Source organism: Miniopterus schreibersii (assembly GCF_964146895.1).
Source record: "Miniopterus schreibersii genome assembly, chromosome: 7".
Lineage (NCBI taxonomy): Eukaryota > Metazoa > Chordata > Mammalia > Chiroptera > Miniopteridae > Miniopterus > Miniopterus schreibersii.
This window is the reverse complement of record NC_138108.1, coordinates 38,063,301-38,075,576: the sequence shown is the minus strand read 5'-3', so window position 1 is coordinate 38,075,576 and position 12,276 is coordinate 38,063,301. Positions and strand designations below refer to the sequence as shown.

General features: G+C 39.3%; 1 protein-coding gene across 2 annotated transcripts in view; it reads right to left on the bottom strand.

The window, feature by feature from the left end:
- The window catches only part of PDE11A (phosphodiesterase 11A), a gene marked incomplete at its 5' end in the record, with an annotated part of 257,674 nt that overhangs the window by 71,983 nt on the left and 173,415 nt on the right, over positions 1-12,276 (bottom strand). For both annotated transcript variants that reach the window (XM_081141813.1, XM_081141814.1), the window contains 2 exons: positions 9,787-9,894; positions 10,139-10,285. In XM_081141813.1, the coding sequence (XP_080997939.1) occupies positions 9,787-9,894; positions 10,139-10,285 (255 nt within the window). The remainder of the gene's footprint in view (positions 1-9,786; positions 9,895-10,138; positions 10,286-12,276) is intronic.

Below are 12,276 nucleotides of genomic sequence, written 5' to 3'. Positions count from 1 at the left end.
TCTTGCTAATACTAAGTAAATCCCCCAAATCTATCGGGTAGGAAATAATTGTTCATGATACCACAGAAATCTGTGCTGTAAACAATGGAGCAGAAATTTAGAAAGATTTCACCTTTGAAAATGCTATTGATTAGAGCTAGCCGACGAATTACAGCAGTAAGAATAGGGATGGGGTAATGTCAAACTAAGGAAATTTGACTAGGAATTTATGAACAATTAAAATTGAGTGCCATCTAACACACTTGAGATCAAAATCCCAAATTATTTTTAATCTATCAGTTATCACCCACTACATAATGTGATGGAACATATTTTACTGTAAAGTCCTACACAGCCACCTTCCTTCTCACCCTTGCCACTCCTGTAAATCCAGCACCCAGTTCTTAAACTATTTGTATCAGAGATACTTTTGAGAATTTGATGAAAGCCATGGACCCCCTTGCTAGGAATCATTTGATGATTTTACAGTGTTCAAAGACTATCGAGCCCACCTGTGGGTCCTTAGAATAAAGGAACCCTGAAGTACAGCACACACCCAGTCTCTCAATGCATACTTACCTCTCTCGACCGTGATGCCTGAGTTACTGAAGCAGCACCTGTCTCCTGACTGTGACTCAGAGCTGCCTGGAAATGGCTTCTGAGAGCGGTCAGGCCTAAAAAGTGCCACCTGCCGCTAAATGTCCACTTGCTCCTTCCCCGCCCTCATCCATCTTCTTTCGAGTCCCATCCATTCAACCTCCACTTACATTAAGGACAAAAAGCCAACTGCCTGCTGGGGACAATATACTTTCAAAAGGGGAAAGAGTGGAATCTAAAAAAGAAAATAAATGAACAAACAAAACAGAAACAGACTTCTAGGTACAGAGAACAGACTGATGGCTGCCAGATGGGAGGAGGGGTTGGGGGACTGGGTGAAAAAGGTGAAGGGATTAAGAAGTACAAATTGGTAGTTACAAAACAGTCATGGGGCTGTAAAGGACAGCACAGGGAATATAGTCAATAATACTGAAATGGGAATATAGGGTGCCAGGTGGGTACTAGCCTTATGGGGGGACCACTCTGTAAATTATATAAATGTCTAATCATTATGCTGTACACCTGAAACTAATATAATAGTCAATGACAACTGTAAATTAAAATTTTAATAAAAGATATACTGGATAAAATCTGCAGGGGGGAAAAAGAACAGAGTGGCAGCAGGAAGCATATTTTAATGCATTTATTCTATGCTTGACTCTATTTTATTCTTTTATTTTTAAATAAAATTATATCCTTTCTGCTCCTGATCCAACAATTATTTATTTTAATCTGTCTTCTCACCTGGATTCCCTCATGGTCCATGATCAGAAATGTAAAGCAGTGAATACAATACATCTAGGTAAAGAGACAGTCAAGGCATGTAGATCTAATTTCCACAACACCCTCTCCAGAGAATCTGGGAGCACCCTCTGAGAAGGCTCCCACAGTCCTTTGTTGGGATAAAACATATGCCGGGATAACCCTGCCTCCAGCTTATAGCATACAACACTGGAACTCCAAAGGGCCCAAACAGTAAGATTGCTTCAAGAGTCCCCTGGACTACCCAGTATTTTCCTATCACTCAATCATCATAAAATTTGAACCAGCTAGGAAGTGCCCCTATTTCAAAGCTGATCCTGTACTATCCTAGTGAACAGGGGAATATCATGGCCAGAGAAAAATGACTGTGGCTTTGAGACTGTGGAATCCTTAAAAAGGTGTGAAAACTAACAGCCATCATGTCACCACTAGATGGTTCTATAGAAGCTTTGTTTATTTAACAAAACTGTTATTAGGTGCTTATTATGTATCAAGCAATGGTTTCATCTGCAAAAAGAGGCTAGGGATAATACTGATGATAATAGTAACACTTCTATAGTGCTTAGTATATGCCAGGCACTGTTCTAAATACTCAAAAACATTAACTCACTCAATCCTCACAAGAACCCTCTAAGGGCGATATTGCCCTTATCTCCCCCGTTTTATACACAAGGCCGGGAGGCACGAGAGTACACTGACAGAATGCGGCAGAGGCGGGCCTGGGCCCGCACCACCTGGCTCCTGAGCCTGTGTTCTTACCGACTCCGCTATGCAGCTGCTAAGGTGAAAGTGTAGGTGCAGCTGTAGAGTTTTTAAATACTCTTTGTGATGATAGATCGTTAGATAATGGGGCTTTAAAGAATCATGTGGTGTTTTGTGTCTTCTAAAAAAATGTCCCAAATTGCAATGTTGACGGCTGGCCCAGCTCTGCTAGACCACCTTTCACATAAGGAGTCTGTCTGTGAAACCTGAATCTCCTAACAAGGGCTGAAAGTTCCATGAGAAGAGTGCCTTCAGCCACTTCCCCCTGCAGCACCTATCCCAGCTGTGAGTGGATCGGAGTGGGGAGAGAATTGTTACGGTAAGTGTTTGGGCTCCAATGGCATTTAAAGCTGGCCCAGCATGCTTTTTGGGGGACTCTATTTTGTTTGCTTCAGGATGGTCACCTCTCAACATGTAAATCTTAGGGGCAGGCTGGTGGGTATTGATCAATATGCTCCAAAACAATGATTTTAGGCAGAGGACTTGATCAAGTTTAAGGTGGAAGCAGATTTCAGTTGCTTACCAAGAGTGCTTACAAATAAATTGATGCTACTTGATGCTATATCCCATCTTCTTTTCAAAAAAGGATCCTATCTTTGCGAACCAGAGATGGCATGTGATGGAAGTCACATGGGAGAGAAGAACAGGTGTTCACAGCCACAATCCTCTCCTATGAATAAAACCCTCTGCACGAACCACAGCATCTAGACTGAATGCTCGTGCCCCCTTGATGTTTACAGTCATGTTTGTCTGCCTATATTTTGGTCTGCTAGGCTGAAAAAGAGGCACTTCCGTCCCATTCTGTGGTCCAAAGACCAGAACCTCTCCAGCTGTTAGGGGACCACCATCTGGCACCATGTTTACATGTCTTCTCCACCAAAGGCCACAGTACAACACAGAGCGGCTGTACAGTGTCTAATTACCCAAGGGGGCAGGATAGTTTTGTAAAATTTTCTTGTCTTTCTGTAGTCAAGTAGTGATTTGGTATTTATTAAGTATTGATTTAAATCTACAATGATCCATTCTTTACCAAGCTCAGAGTTGGAAAGGCCCTACAGTCTACACTTAAATACTTTCTTTTATAATCAGAACTTTTTCAAGGCATTTATTATCAAATGGTAAAACATAAGTCATATTTTGGATATATCTTATCTCTCAATATTGTACTTGCTTGCCCATGTAAGTCTCAGAATGGCAAGGCAGCAAAACTTAATGGTGTGTCTGGTACAATTATATGTGTTGAATAAATGATGCATGAATAAAAAATTTGGATTTAAATAAATTTTATTTTTTATTAACCATTTCCATGACTTAATTTTTAACCTCCTAGTTATCATAATTTTTAAAAAAGTACTTATTTTGGAAAGTCAAAAGCATACACAAAATAGAATACTATAATGAGCCTCCATGTATTTATTAGCTAACTTCAACAGGAATCCATGTTTTGCCAGTCTTGTTTCATCTATATTTTTACATGCATTGTTTTGTTTGTTTGCTAGAGTACTTCAAAGCAAACCTCTGGCACCTGTCAATAAGCTTTATTTCAATCTCAAGAAGTCCTGATGTGGTCAAATAAAAAACGTTCAATATATCTCTCCTCTCATATTTTGATAAAATGTGCAAAAAGATATACAAATGATTTAAGAAAAATTTCAGGTTAAATATCTTAATGAGATGTACAAAATAAGGCTTCTATTTCAGTTTAGATAGTACAATAAACATAGCTCTGTGTATGGAGCACACCTACTGTATTTCAAAAAGAAACAAAAGAAAATTTGTATTAGATTCTAAGGACTTAACTTCCCCCACTAAGCATATTTGTGTTTTGATTTTTTTTGAGGACAAAGATGGCATATTTTGCTCATGTTTGGAAATACAGTGTATATTTTATGATGACTTACTAGTGAACTGGATATACAGTCTAACCTGTGGTTGGTGAGTGCAGAAAATGAAGCAGATCGCTTGGTCAGCATTAACTGTGCAGATGGCCCTCTCCAAGTGCCACCAGAGGCCAGGTTGATGGATTTCAAGAATATGAGGCCCCTTCAAAACTTACCCAAATTTTTACTAGCCATCCTTCAGACAAAATGAAACATGGAACTCTTAAAAGATTAAAACTTTTTAAAGCTCCCACCTTGACACCCTTAGGTGGCAGGTTTCAGCCCCAAGAAAGTGCCACTACTGAGTCATAAACCATGGAAACAGAGGCTGTGATAAACGATGTGGCTCTGCCGCCGGGTCTCCCTGACCTGGCAGACTCGGCTGGCATCATAAAACACAGAGTGACAGATTAAGCAGTTTACCAACACCATAAAAATCTCCAGAATAAATTCACTTTAATCAAAAATCCTATACTGTAACCAGGCAGCCCCAGTCCAGAAACCACATACATTTCCTTACAAGCCCGAGTCCATGAGCAAGAGCTCAGACTTTTCCCCAAACGCCTGACATGATTATGTTCATACAGTTTTACAATTTACATATCCTAACAAAAATACTCAGCCCTGGCTGATGGGCGGGAGAATTTATTTTCACTAGAAAGGGAATGATCCATAACTCACGAATGGCAGCGCTTAAAGTGAGTTATGGAGGTTACTCTCCTGTGTGAGGAAATGGATTGGATTATCCTTCTGCCCAATTGTATGTTTGGTTATTAGCACACCAGGTTCTTAATTATGTGCGGCTTTGCCTTTTTCTTTTTATAAAATAAATGCAGATAAAGGAATGTCAGCTAGAAGCATGGAGTGCCTGATTGGGGCTCTGAGATGTGGCCAGAGAGAATAAAAATAGAAACCTTCTTAAAAGATTAAAAGGCAAGAGTCTTAAATATAATTTAAACACTGTATTCAAATTGATTAGCTCCATATTTAATTTATAGTGCCCTGTGCTGATATTCTGCAAAAACATTAAAAATCACTCCTTACCTAGGTTAAAAATTTGCCATTTTGGAAGTTATTCTAGACATCGATCTTTCCCATATGAAGATTAAAGAATTCTTTTTTCTAACAGCAAACTTTATTGTATTATTATGATAATGCTACCATTTATTTAAAAGTAAATATAACTAGTTACTATTGACATTGATAAGGAAATGCAATATAAAAAGATGTTCGGTGATTACAAATATAATTATTGTTTGTTACTTTACAAAACAAAATATGTAGCTCTCTTTGTACCTTCCAATGTCATAATCTGAAAGAAATTATATTTCTTTTTAAATCAGGATTCTGGTTATTGAGAAAAATATTTTATTTTAAAATTTAACTGGTCCTGTTCTTCATGGGGTGGGGGAAAAGAGTGCCTACTGTGCTTCTAAGATCTTTCAGAAGAAATTTGCCATCTCAAAACCCAAGGACTTCCCTGAAAACCGCAGGCTGCAGACAGCACATTATCCTCAAGCTGGCGAATAGGACGGATTTTTCTCTCTAAATGTCCCTCCTGCTCTCTAGTTATCTGTGAAAATAACCTTGTTGACAACACAAATATGGACTTAAACACACTACCTCCGCGTTCAAGATTTAAGAAGCCCCCAGTAAATGTCAGGGGTGTCAATGTGTTTGCTGTGATACTTGGTTATTATTAGTGTTTAACTGCAATTCCCCACCAGCGCCACGCGGCCAGCACCACCATAAATTTTAATGTGATCATGCGCTCTTCTCTTTTCATATTCAGTGAATTCTGCAAGATCATAATATTCTGTATGAACCTTAGCTGAACCTTAGTGTGATAGGAAGAAAGAACAAGATTTCTAGCAGTGATAGTTGTTCATCATTTAATAGGTGTTTTTTTTTTTTTAAAAAAAATGTACACTGAGCAACATGGTTCCTTGAATAATATTACCCTAAACTAAAGCCACTCATTCACTGAATCTTTGTTGAGCCCTACAGGATGCAGGACACGGCCCAAAGTGCTAATGAGTACATTTATGGGATAGTAAAGAATACTGACTCTTAAGGAAAGCTTTTTCTCCCCCTGGAAAATCTGTCAGCGCTCATACATCATTTATAAACACCAAAAAATGTCTCTGCAACCTTGGCTCCACTTCATGCCTCTTATTTTACAGAATACAAACAAAAGAATGGTTGTTTCCTTTATCTGGTCTACACTGTGAATACAAGAAATGTGTTTGTCACCTTTCATTATGTTTGTGCTCGACGGAATATTTATTCTACAAGATGCCATAAATAAAGGAAATTTGTACAATTATGCTTGATCTGCAGGTTTTTATTCCTTGTTTTAACCATAAATCGTAATTAGCACTATATACTCTATCCGAGCAATTAAAACATTTTGTAAATTTTAGCTACCTAAATATCCCTTTAGAAGCAAAGAATAATGTTGAAGCTTTCATTTCAAAAACCTGATTTTCAGGCCAGAGGCATGGAATAAATAAGTCATAAACAGGGTCCCCAGTGAACGAAATTTCCATCATTTTATATAAAATTGCCTCGCCTACAAAGCAGTTCGTTTTGTTGTTGTAGTTTTTTTTTAATTTCTAAAGGAGCCAAACTGCTGTTACCTAGACATAAGGTGGAATACTTTTGCAGCACCTAATTCCCAGTCAATCGTTTATTTTCTGTGTTTGAAATGATTTTAGGGTTCAAGGTTAAGAAGCTCGTGCATATATTTATAATTTGCTTGTCCTGTTGTACATGGTGTCATAATTTGCTGAGTAATGACACAAACAACTGTGCATTTTCCCATTGCCAGAGACAATGGGCTTAAAAAAATACACATCCATAGATGTAAGGTCACACGGAAAATGCCTTATTATTCATGCTAACAGCTCGGAAAGCAAGGAGGCAGGCATAATACAAGTTTCTTCTGATAGGAGGGGCCTTTTTGTACAGACTGGTTTTGTTAGTGTCTCTTTTAAGAAAAGGTGTGGGGGCGTGTGCCTCAGTGTCTCGGGTTCTGGAAGAAAAGCAGCACTGTAAGGGGAGGTTGGTAGGTGCCCCTCCCCCCCGCCTGGCTCCTGGCTGGGAAACTTTGCCTTGGAGCGCCATCTAGAGGAAAATCAGCACACATGCCTCATGCTTTCTTAGCTTTGAGACTCAGGCTGAATCCAGTGGTTGGTGTACCGTGATTTTTCAGATTAATAGATATTTTGGCTCTATCTCAACACATGGAAATAGAACACAATATGACTATCACTTATGAGAACGAAACACATCACTTATGAGAACAAAACAGTGAAAGACCCTAATAGTCTTTAGGAGTGCCCTTTCATGGGAAAAGTAGGTTATCATTTTGCCACAGGCTGAGGTCATATTCCAGAAATTAGAACTGATGAGTGAATTAAATTCATTTTCCTTCACTGATCAAATAATTATTTTCTTAGTTAAAAATTCTAATTAACTAGATTGTCCATGGTCAAGATGGAGAAGAGATTGCTTGTGTTAGGAACAAACCAAAGTTGACATTTTCAACCCTATTGTAACCCATAGTCAAGTTCAGCAAAATTTAATGATCAGAAAAGAAGGTTTTTTTCCAGATGTGGTTACTCAATTCAATGTGAGGGAGAAAAAAAATAACACTGACTAACATATTCTTTCCGAAGTCATGTTTCTATTTTGCAGCACCCGCCCCTCAACCACCACAAGAGAGTTTCTCTTCCTTTTTTTCTAGAAAAAACGAAACCCAGATCTTCTCAAACAGGGATACCCCTCAAGGTTGCTGAGCAGACTTGCAAAAATAACTATCCCCTTGAAATACTCTGGCGGTGTGAGTACCCGCACTGAGGTGACGTCGTTTGAGAGCTCTGCTTTCTTCAGTCTCTTGGAAAGGATCAAGGTTGTCCAATTTATGGGAACATTTACTCAAGACAACTGGGTATGCATTTCCTTTGACTCCTGTGTGTCCCCTGATCCTGCCACTCTTGCCAGCTTCCCCCACCCCAACTACGTGAAGGCCTGTCGTGAAAGTCTGTTTCTGTCTTTGACATCTCTAACTCAGAATGTCACAGCCACTCCTTTTCCTCTGTTGAAAAAGGTTCCTGTTTACTTATTTTGGCAATTCACTACAAATCCATGAGTTCTCCAAAATAACAGGTTAATAATTTATTATTAACACATGAACTCTGCACACAGAAAATGATTCCTTGTCCACTGAAATTTGGTATGAAAAAGCGAGATGAAAGGGATTTGTTCAGGTATATTTTGAGCAACACTGGTGCTTGAGCAATTAAGGCTCGTAGTTCAAAGCACCTTTCTTCCTCACATGACTGGCTGACTGCTCTCCGTTGTATGTTCTAGAAGGACAGGGCCAGTTCAGTTTTTCCAGGCTAGTCTGCTTGTTCCTTAAGCAGTTGAGGATCCACAAACAAGTTCTCAAGTGTAAAAATGAAGACATTTTGGCCCCATCTTCTTGTGTATAGGCATATTTGCATTCAAGCCAGTCCAACAGGCATTTGTTGAAAACCTACCCTGCACATGACAGAGTGCAAGGTGCTGGCGAGGCTCTCAATACACAGGTGTTGAGCCAATAAGGGCAAGTTATTGAAAGAACAAGAAATTATCTCTTCAGCCTCAAGAAGCCTGTTCTATAAGAGACTGTAACTTAAAGCACATGGCAAACATAGTTCAGAGAAATAAGTAATTGTTGGCGGATGCTTGGGGAGAAAGGGGAGACTTCATGGAAAAATTGGCATGAGATCAATGCCTTAAAGGGTGAGTGAAATGTTAATAGGTGGAGAATTTCATGAAGAAACAGAATGATCTTTACTCATTTGGACCAAAGGAAAACGTATGTCCTTTGGAGTTCCCTATTTTGGATTTAAATTTTAATCTGGGCGCAGAATGTAAGGTATTTAGATTTCTGTTATGTGAATCCAAAACTCGTGTTCTCCTTTTCTTTTGTATAGTAAATATACACACACATAAACACATACATATGTATACATATGTATGATATATAACAGTGAGGCTAAAAAAATCAATAAATTTAAGCCAGGAAATATTTTATTAGATGATAGCTTAACAGTCTAAGTGGAAAATCAGGCCAAAACAAGCCTTATTTCTTGCCAGAAAATGGAGATGAATAGAGAATTTTGTTTCAATCTTTGCCACAAACATTTGCTTTTAGATTAAATTCCAAGGCTTACAACTCTGGCAAACTGCCCTAGCTATCTCTATTAAAAAAGACGGGCCACCGTTACTGGGTTACAGCCCCTGGAGCAGAGATTTCAAGCCTAGTGCACCTCAAACCCTGAGAACATCCTCCCACTCCTTCCTCCCCTGGGCCTCCCTGGCCGTTCTCCCAGATAAGCGTCCTCTCAGGATTTCCATGTCGCTGTGGGTAATGTTCACACATCCTTGCTTTGGCTTTCCACCAGCCAGTCTCATCCAGTGATCTCTTTGTTTAGTTACTTATCCCCATATCCTCTGCAAAAAGATTACTTTGAAAATCTAAGCATTTCTTTTGTAAAAATAGCTGGTTTCCTAAGATAAAACATTGATGAGGCTCAAGTAATCATTCCAAGACCGCACCTGCTTCAAGACCTGGGTGATGCCACAACCTTAAAGCTCAGACATTGTTGTGAAACACGTCCCCCCCTACCCAGGTAGGTAAGTTCCAGTGTCAAATAAACCACATGGCAATGAGTCACAGACATGGAAACCTGGAGGAGGAGGCCTGGAGGTCCCCGTGAATGACAGGTGACCTTTCACCGTCACTAAACACACTTACAGTTAACATCGCAAACATCAGCTGGCACACGTTGAAGGCGTGTCTCCAGTTGTGGTACAGAACCATTCGGTAATTTTTCCTCACTGTTAAAAGCCACCTGCACAGTGTCTGAAATGGGAAAGGAAAGGGTGTGTCAGGCCGTTGCATGTGTGTCCAGGGGACCGTTACCAAAACAATGCCTCAGGTCGGAGGAATCCTCAACGATTCAAATCCCTTCACAGACATCTCATACAATTGTCTCGGTAATCCCTTGGGGTGTGCGGGGAAAGTATTATCATCCCTAGTTTGTATTTGGGAAACCCGAGGCTCAGAGTGGCTGCTTCCAGGAATCACACAAGACAGTACATCTTACCTCATAGTCAATTTTAAATTTCTGTACCATCCCCAGCTCCATGAACATCCGAAGAGCAGCTGTGATCATGGCATCTACGTCGAGAGAAAAGTCATCAAAATGTATGTCATCAATGGCAAGTTCTGACACCAAAGGGATGTTGGCTGCCTACAAAAGCAGAAGACATAAGTCAAGCCAAGTTCACCAGCTTTTCCGAACCCCTCATCTTGCTCTCCTCTCCTGCTTATCTGATGTGCCACATAAATCAGACCTGACCTACACTTACACCCTGATACAGCTAAACTCTGAGCTGGAAATGTCCTTTGTTTCTGAACTGCAAATACCCCAAGCAAATGAAAGGGGGAGGGGAGAGGGAAGCTAATCTGAAGAAAAAATATACACTCTGGATCTAGTCTGCAGAATTTAGAATACAAAGCTGTCTAGTTTACTGAAACGGAAGTCACACAATATATTCTGATGCATATTACAGAGCACTAAATGCAAGAAACATCTGGGCAGCCAGCGGCTGTGAATTTTAATTGCTGCTATTCAGGAGAAGGACATGGGAATACACTGCTTTGCCTTGTTTTTTGTTTCCTTATATCCTGTAGCTGTGCACGTGCTCTTTGTTACACACGTTTTGTATATTCATAAGGATGGAAAGGATTAGACAGAGCATCTCTGGTGCAAAATGTGTTTTCTTAACAAAACAGATATTTGTAGGGTTACTGTAAGCATATGCTTCCTTGAAGGAATAAATTTGCAATATTGTTTAGCTTCATTCTCTCTAAACCATTCAATAATTTTAACATAATTACAATACTGAGTGTACATGAAGTGGTCCCTTTGTATCCACCAGGAATTGGTTCCAGGACCCCCATGTGTACCAAATCTGAGTATGTTCAAGTCCCTTACATGAAACAGTGTAGTATGTGCATGCAACCTATATACATCCTCCATATACTTTAAAGCATGTCTAGATTTCTTATAATACCTAACACAATGTAAATGGTATGTAAATACTTGTTGTATTGTTTAGGGACTAATGACAAGAAAAAAGTCTGTACATGTTAAGTTCAGACAAAACCATCATAGGCCTAACTACATAGTACATGTATGTAACAATGTAACATTTTGTCCCAATATTTTCCATCTGCCCTTGGTTTAATCCTCAGATGTGAAACCCCTGGATATGGAGGGCCAGGCATATGCAGGTTTGGGTTGTTTTTTTTCTGATTTCATTGGATTTACGAGGCCAGTCTTGGTAAGAGAATAATTTTGGTGTTTTCAGATTATCAGGGACCATTCTTTTTTCATATTCCTAGTCTATTCCTAGTGTAAATTACCCAGGGAGTAATTTATATCCTGGGACTAGTTTGGCTGCACAGAAGTCCAACACTGGTGACTCTAAGCATCCCAGAAACCAATGAATCGATCCTTCCTTCCCACCTCCTCCTTCCTCCACAGGAGTTTACATCTCTAAGCTAAAATCCAAACTCAACATGAAAGAATGATGAGGAAATACATAAACTACAAGTTACATTCTGTAGGTTGGTGATTTTCATGAAAAAATTAACCAGCTTATCCTTGTAATATAATTTACACGTTTGTAGAGTCCAGCTCCTTGGAATTGAAAAGGTAAGGCTTGTGAAATCCAAACATGGTGCTGGTAGAAATCATCTCTGTGTATGTCCTTATTTGAAGTTCCTGGCCTCACACTAAGCCCTTCACTAATTTGTTTTTTACTTTTAAACTATTTTAAAATCAAAGCTATACATGCACATAATTTTTTAAGAGTAAATTAGGTCTGTAAGGCTGGACACACACATACACACACACTCTCTCTCTCTCTCTCTCTCTCTAGAACTCCTCTGGTATCAAAATGTTTTCTTACCCAGAGGTGACCACTTTCAAATCATCTATATGTATATGTGTATATATACACACACATATATATATTTGTATTTGACAAAGTAAGATGCTTGTGATTTTATTGTTTGATTATTTTGATTTGGGTATTTTTATGAAGTTCCCAACACTGAAGATGGAAATTAAGCTGCTTACAATCTATCTGCCAGCCTCTGTGACAGACTCTGGCACTGACTCTCCCTGCTTCCCAATACACAGGGTGGGCAAACGTAGGTTTACAGTTGTGAGTA